We start from the raw sequence: 7709 nt of genomic DNA on the forward strand, positions 1-7709 counted from the left end.
AATTTTTTCACTATTATGAAAACTAATAAATTCGTCAAGCTGAATTAAGCATACAAATCAGATGAGGCATAGCAGATTACACAGTGAAGCGCGTTGTCTCCCGAGCCTAAATGAAATTTCAATCTAATAATTCCTTCCTGGCCCAGTCATAATTTGTTTAGAGATGTTGTTCTACTTCTTTCAAAGCGCTATTCGCACTATAATTAAATGATACTCAAGCCTTTAACTTTGATTTATTTCATTTCTCGAAGCTTGAGACAGTGATAGCTGTGCAATGTCATTTTTTTTGTTTCCTTGAAAATTACCCTGGCTGTTTTTGAGGTAGAAATTAAACACCTAAGCACTTACTCGAACCGTCCGGCACAAGCCACATTCATTTATGTCAACATCCGCCTCTCCCTGTCCCATGTCCAGGCTTCCCTGAGCTCATACCCAGAAACACTGCTCGCTGGAATCCCCTTCGGCTACTGTTTATTATTTTCCTCCTCTCAGCGGAAGAGAAAGGCAAGCCCGAGAGTATCGAAGCAAAGCCGAAGGGGATTAAGGACCATGGACAGAGCCCGTCGCGCGTTCTTTGCTGCAGCCTTCCAGGTACTCTGGCGACTCCTGAGGACAGTTCTCCCAACTTGAACCCGCCATCCCTTCCAGCTGAAGTCAGGGTGGACAGGCGGTCCCCTACTTTCTGTGGCCGCCGCCTCGGGGCTTCCGGGCCCTGACCACCCGAGAGTCCCCTTTTCCACGCTCCTTTCCACTCTGTTTTTGTCCCAGCGCGCGCCAGCGCCTCTCAGGCCTGCCGCCTGCTCTCGCACCTGCTCGCCTTCCCCAGGCGCCCAGTGCCTGCACCTGCTCCCGTCACCCCCGTCCTGTAGGGCCACCCGCGGGTTCCTATGTCCGAGTCGCCGGGCCTTCTCACCCCCGCCTGCACCCTGCTCCTTCCGAGCTCTGGGGAGGTGACAGTAGCCCCCAACATCGCGGGGAAGTAGAGAAAAGATGGGAGCGAGGAGGAGATGAAGGCGAGGTGTTTGTGCATGTGTGTGTGTATGTGTGTGTGTGTGTGTGTGTGTGTGTGTGTGTGTGTGTGTGTGTGTGTGTGTAAGAGAGACTATCTCCTTTTGCCACTGGAACTAAGAGCGTGTGTCCACTTCTAGGAAAAGTGGTCCGCGCTGGGACAAAAGTGCGAGCCAAGTGTCAGCTAAAAATAGGCTCTCTGCGAATGGAGCGGCCGTGGAAATGAAGATAAGTGGGGCTTGTGCCAGCCCCCAAGGGGGTGTGCGTGCGTTTGTGTGTGTGTGTGTGTGTGTGTGTGTTGGGGGGCTGGTATTCAGCAGCACATGTGCTCTGTAATTTCTGGCCTTCCCTCTCCGTCAGTTGCCCCTTCTTCCTTTGATTGTGGCTAATGAAGAATAATAAATCCAGTGACAGGGTTTGCCAGTGGATCCTCCCAAGACTCAACTCACACTGTACTGGATACAGGGAGGAGGATGAGGAGGAGGAACATCCGAGGAAGAGAAAAGGGGGGCGAGAGGAGTGTGTGTATGTGTGTGTGTGTGTGTGTGTGTGTGTGTGTGCGTGCGTGTTATTTGTGGGGAGAGACACTGGGGAGCGGGGAGTCGCATGCGCACAGGCGACCCGAGCTGGCTCCGCGGCTGTCCAATCCGCTGAGAGCTGCGAGAAATCGAGTGAGAGAAAGCCCTGCAGCCCCGCCGACCCCATGTCTCTTCGGCACCAGGCACCCGCCGGGCCGAGGGGGCTCAGAGCTGAGCGCCGACCTCCGCGCGCAGCAGAGCGGGAACTCAAAGCAGCGCGGAGGACCGGGTTGGCCGCAGAGTCTGTGTCCTCAGTGGTGGCCGAGAGAGCCTGGGATCAGGGTCACCTGAGCTGAAAGGAGGGGAGGGCCGAGTGGGGGCGGGAGCCTGGAACTTAGTAGTAAGCAGGAGGCGGGGGAGGAGACAGCCAGGTAAGAGGCGTTCCGAGTAGTCCAGGGAAAATCCCACCCAAGGCTGGCTTGGGCCGCAACTTTATTAGGAGTTTCTTTTCCTAGCGAGGCAGAGACCCGGCAGAAGAAACGGGAGGGGCTGGAGGCCCGCCCTTAGGTAGGGGCAGCCTGGCGACTGGAGCACCGACCCGGACAGCTGGGTGGGGTTGAGCGGGGGCGCTACAGTAAGTAGAAGCCTCGGCGCGCTGCGAAGGGGCGGTGGCAACCGAGCTCGGGCGGGGGCAAAAAGGGGAGGCGGAGGGCGCGGTGGGGGAGCGGGAGGCGAGTGCTGGGAGAGCAGAAAGGATCTGCCAGGGGGAGCAAAGAGGAGAAGGGGCAACGCGAGAAAGCCTACAGGAGCCGGCGCTTCCCGGCAGGGGAGGGCGGAGGCGTGCAGGAGGAGGGGGGTGCGCGGGGAGAGGGGAGTATAACTCGGCGGCCGCGAGGATCGAGGCCAGTTTCGGGCGCCGAGGTCTGCAGCCAGCGTCAAGCAGAGCCCGGCATCCGCTCAGACTGACAGCAGAGGCGGCGGAGGACCACGTAGCCGGGATCGGGCGTGCAGAGCCGGGAGGCTGCGGCGGGTGAGCGCAACTTCCTACGGCCCTTCCCAGCTCCGGCTTCGGCCCCGCACTTCCCGGGAGGGTCCCGGCAGCCCAGGCTAGTGAGTGCTCTGCCGAGGAGCGCGCCGGCGGGCGGGAAGATGATGATGATGTCCCTGAACAGCAAGCAGGCGTTCAGCATGCCTCACGGCGGCAGCCTGCACGTGGAGCCCAAGTACTCGGCACTGCACAGCGCCTCGCCCGGCTCCTCGGCGCCCGCGGCCCCCACGGCCAGCTCCCCCAGCAGCTCGAGCAATGCTGGTGGCGGTGGCAGCGGCGGCGGCGGCGGCGGCGGCCGGAGCAGCAGCTCTAGTAGCAGTGGCAGCAGCGGCAGCGGTGGCGGGGGCTCGGAGGCGATGCGGAGAGCCTGTCTTCCAACCCCACCGGTGAGTATTTCTGCATAATCACCGCTTAAAGGCACATTTTGACAGCCCCCTTTATCTGCTTGATGTTTTTTTCATGTCTGCACAGCAAATCACCCCACACCTCCAACCAATTTTCCCCCCTCTCTCTCTTAAGTATTCAGCGGGTCTTGCCTTTCATATTAATTTTTATGACCTGGGATGTTGCCTGTGCGCGTGTTGTGTTGTGTTGTGTCTGCATGCTCACTTTCCTCCTCCTCCTGCACTCTCGGCTTCTCTCGGTGGCTTCCCTCTTCCTTCTCCTCACCTCCTATTTTCAGGATTATTATTATTATTATTATTTTAGCGTTCTGGGAATGTTGTAGCCGCGGCGGCGGTGTTAAGCCCTGGGCCGGGGCTTCCGGAGAGAGCACGCACAATTCCCTGCTGAGCGTAATGTGTGCCTTCTACTTGCAATTGCAGAGCAATATATTCGGCGGGCTGGATGAGAGTTTGCTGGCCCGCGCCGAGGCTCTGGCGGCCGTGGACATCGTCTCCCAGAGCAAGAGCCACCACCACCATCCGCCCCACCACAGCCCCTTCAAGCCGGACGCCACCTACCACACCATGAACACCATCCCGTGCACGTCGGCCGCCTCCTCTTCGTCCGTGCCCATCTCGCACCCGTCCGCGCTGGCGGGCACGCACCACCACCATCACCACCACCACCACCACCACCACCAGCCGCACCAGGCGCTCGAGGGCGAGCTGCTGGAGCACCTGAGTCCAGGGCTGGCCCTGGGCGCCATGGCGGGCCCCGACGGCGCAGTGGTGTCCACGCCGGCCCACGCGCCGCACATGGCCACCATGAACCCCATGCACCAAGCGGCGCTCAGCATGGCCCACGCGCACGGGCTGCCCTCGCACATGGGCTGCATGAGCGACGTGGACGCCGACCCGCGGGACCTGGAGGCGTTCGCCGAGCGCTTCAAGCAGCGACGCATCAAGCTGGGGGTGACCCAGGCAGACGTGGGCTCGGCGCTGGCTAACCTCAAGATCCCCGGTGTGGGCTCGCTTAGCCAGAGCACCATCTGCAGATTTGAGTCCCTTACACTGTCGCACAACAACATGATAGCGCTCAAACCCATCCTGCAGGCCTGGCTCGAGGAGGCCGAGAAGTCCCACCGCGAGAAGCTCACCAAGCCTGAGCTCTTCAACGGCGCAGAGAAGAAGCGCAAGCGCACGTCCATTGCCGCGCCGGAGAAGCGCTCGCTGGAAGCGTACTTTGCCATCCAGCCACGGCCCTCCTCGGAAAAGATCGCCGCCATCGCCGAGAAGCTGGACCTTAAGAAAAACGTGGTGCGCGTCTGGTTCTGCAACCAGAGGCAGAAACAGAAAAGAATGAAATATTCCGCCGGCATTTAGGAGACCTTTGGCCTCTCCAGGGACGGTCCCCTCCTCGTCCCCTCATTTCCTTCCTGCTCTCTCCTGACTTTTTCCACTTCTGGCCACCAGAAACAATTCTGGTAAATGTGAATCCAATCAAATTGAGGATTGAAGAGGGAGCGAGCAGGCGAGCAACTGAGCCCAACCCGGTAAGAATGTGAAACGGTTTCTCAAAGGAAAGAAAAAGGAAAGATGGGATTTGTCAGTTGTAGCAAAGTTGTCCCTTTTATCCCCACCTCGGTTCTTCAGAGGAAGTGTGGCTGTTCGCAGGAAGGCAGGCGAGACAGCCTTTTAAAAGTCCACATGAATGATCGAGTAAGATTTGTTTTTATTCTTACAGACGTCACCATTATTCAAGTTTAAAAGTACACTTTGCAGCTATTTTTCAGAAATAGAAATTGATTTAGGACTAAAACTTTAAACTAGAGTTGATGCTTAATGTGATAGAGACATCTCTAAAGTATTTTGAATTTTAAAAAAGATGGCAGATTTTCTGCATTTACACTGTATATTATATATATATTTTTATTGTGGTTCTTACCCCCCCTTCCTTCTCTGAAGTGTTAATGCTTAAGAAAGGAGTTACGCCTGCTGTGTTCACTGATCTTGAAAGCTATTATTAGATTATTGCAGAACAACCCTCTGTAAATTATTAATTTATCTCTCTAGCAACTTAATTTTGTGCACATCCTAATTAATTAAACTTCTTTAGCCTAAAAGGGAGGGGGGAAACATATAGCTAGTGATGTTCAAAGAATTTTGTTTGATGAGTTTACTGAATTTTTACAGCTTTCCTCTTATACTGTGTTCCTTTGGGCTCATTTGTATATTCTCACTTTGAAATGACGATTGTTTTTTCTTTGTTTTTTACTGGTAGTGTTCTGATTTGTGAGTTGACACTCAGTAATGGATGTCTAAATCGTGTAGACCTGATTCACTGTCCAAAGTATTGTTTACTTTGTTACATATTTAATGGGGATTCCCACACTGTCCCCTCGCGAGCTCTTTCACTCACCCTTACACACACACACACACACACACACACACACACACACACACCTCTCTAACAGAAGAGAAGAAGCAGTTGGAAGCATGAATGATGCATCATTTTCTAGCTTTAGGTGCATTTGCCACTTGGTGTTTGCCCTTCCAGATTTTAAGATTTCACCAAGGTATTTCAATCTTCCAGTTTTCAATTGCTTTGTTGGCTGCATTTTAAAATTTATATTAATAGGAATCCTTCTGTTTTTCCTTTTGGAGGTTTGTTTGTAGAAAAACTAATTTGAACTATAAGAAAGACAGTGCACTGCTTGTAAATTCACATTGTTTGGAAAAATTCTTTTGGAACAACAACAAAAAAATTTAGGTACTTGATGGCTGGTACCTTATCTATTGTAAATATTTCATTCAAAATGATGCACATATAGATATATTCTTACAAATTTTGCTGTATTGCTGTTCCATTTGAGGTTCTCCAAAGTCTTGAGTTCTGTATATGACCTGGTTTCATGTTTTTGTTAATAGATGGTTTATTTACTATAGTAATGTATTACGTTATTTTTGGTGTTGTTTGATTGTCTTACATTGAAGAGATAATTTTAATGTTTTATTGGTAAAGTATGCTGCTTTTTTCATTGAAATATGCTATTAAAATTAAATGGCTTTTAAAATGTGATGTTGTTTTAATCATTTATGTGGGAATTATTTTGGTGGGTGATTTTTTAAAGGCAGAAGTACATTTTGATGGTTTATTAGGGAGTGGTTGTTGTCAAAGTATGTCTTCGACTTAGTAGGGGGTGTTTCTCTGGTAAAATATAAAATAACAAGGTTTTCAAAACAGTCTTTTAAAAGGGAGAGCTCATCTCATCTTACCTGGTGCTTTGCTTTTCTGCCCAAAAGAAATTGTGATATTTGGCTCCAAATACATCCCTTGGAGTTCTTTCTCCAGACATGCAATGATTCTGCAAAGAGAATCTTTGTAAGCAGAGATACCAGATAGAAGCAATTTCACACATTCTTTCTCATCTCCCATGGGTAAAAGTAAGAAAGGAATTCAGCTCACTTTTCAGCAGCTCTAGGAGACTGGGTGTGGCAAGAGCCAGGGGCCTGGTTAGAGGGGTAGGTCACCTCGGTTGAGGCCCAGAACCTGGCCCACCATAGTTCTCAGTTCAGTCACCACTCCTGGACAGCAATGACGACAGAGAAGAAAGTACCTAGGTTTCTGGCTTAGGAAGTAAGGTTCTCTCTCTCTGTCTCTTTCTCTGTATATATCTGTGTGTGTGTGTGTGTGTGTGTGTGTGTGTGTGTGTGTGTGTGTCTGCCTCTACCTCTATCTCTTTATTTTCCATGGCCTCTAAGAAAACTCACATTGCTGCAATAGGTGGAACAGGACTGGAAGAAATCCTGTGTGGTTAGAAGGAGCAAAGTTTTGCCTCCTTCTGTGACTTGTCCTGACACCAGAGTTGGTAAAAGTCTGCCTAACACTGGTCTGGCACTGGTACAAGGAAATTCTGCTCATTTGATACAGACATTTCTTTTTCTGGTCCTAGTTAAAGACATCTCCCCACTGCTACCAGGTTTTCAAAGCTTTTCCCCCAATAAATCTCTGGCTTAAATATTTATGTTATCAATACCTCATACTGTTAATTAGTATGAGAACATCATACTAATCCATAGATCAAACAAGAGAAAGGAACCAGGTCATCTTCCAGGGATAATTCCACTAACCTGAGCTGTGACCCTTCTGGTAGGGAACTGTCTTGGGATGTTTCCTATTTTGGAGACAAAGTTAAGAAATACTCTCTGAGTCAATGAAAATTGTTACAGTGGCTCCAGAAGGGATTAAATGTTGCTAGAAAACTGATCATAATTTCTATATGTAACATATTGTAAAAGTTAGATGGATAATGGATGAAGGGACTTCTTTTTCTATTACTGAAGTAAAGGAGACACCTGAAGAAACAAAATCCAAGTGTTCATTTAGAAATAATGAGACACGTTGCATAGGTGCCTAAGAAAACAGGGAAACTTAGTGATTTAAAAGAAAGAATTGTGAATTCAGGTATGATAATGTTGATGATTTAATTTTATTTCTGTGTTATAGAAGCAAAGATTCTCCTTCCATTTCCCTTCCTATTCCTAGATTCAGTTTTCCTGAAAGTCGTTTCAAATAGCCAGCCTCCAATCTCACTACGCTTAGTACTGATTTCAGCACCATGGATAGTAATATACGACTCAGCCCTACTCCCACACAGCCTTAACCAAGCAGTTTCTAGCTAGCTAGAGAATTTTCACTTTTGGACTTCTTACCTTTTCCAGAGTGGAGAAAATGAATAAAATGGTTTGAAT

The 7709-nt window shown here is 50.1% G+C and overlaps 1 protein-coding gene across 2 annotated transcripts; it reads left to right on the top strand.

The window, feature by feature from the left end:
* The first annotated feature begins 2431 nt into the window (after nucleotides 1-2431).
* Nucleotides 2432-6031, top strand: POU4F2 (POU class 4 homeobox 2). Of its 2 annotated transcripts, XM_045550673.1 has the most exons (3): nucleotides 2682-2768; nucleotides 2919-2956; nucleotides 3389-4340. In XM_045550673.1, exons 1-3 carry the CDS (start codon nucleotides 2682-2684, stop codon nucleotides 4338-4340), a joined length of 1077 nt encoding a protein of 358 aa, XP_045406629.1. The 2 variants fall into 2 exon arrangements, with proteins under 2 accessions (XP_045406628.1, XP_045406629.1); XM_045550672.1 differs by having other exon boundaries at nucleotides 2432-2960; nucleotides 3399-6031.
* The last annotated feature ends 1678 nt before the right edge of the window (nucleotides 6032-7709 follow it).

This window comes from Lemur catta, chromosome 5 (genome assembly GCF_020740605.2).
Source record: "Lemur catta isolate mLemCat1 chromosome 5, mLemCat1.pri, whole genome shotgun sequence".
NCBI classification, from domain to species: domain Eukaryota; kingdom Metazoa; phylum Chordata; class Mammalia; order Primates; family Lemuridae; genus Lemur; species Lemur catta.

What these genes read in the sequence shown, in the direction of transcription:
- POU4F2 (XM_045550672.1), top strand. Translation starts at nt 2,676, where the DNA reads ATGATGATGATGTCCCTGAACAGCAAGCAGGCGTTCAGCATGCCTCAC. An exon ending in CCTGTCTTCCAACCCCACCG is followed by an intron (nt 2,961 to 3,398) that starts GTGAGTATTTCT and finishes TTGCAATTGCAG; the next exon opens with AGCAATATATTCGGCGGGCT.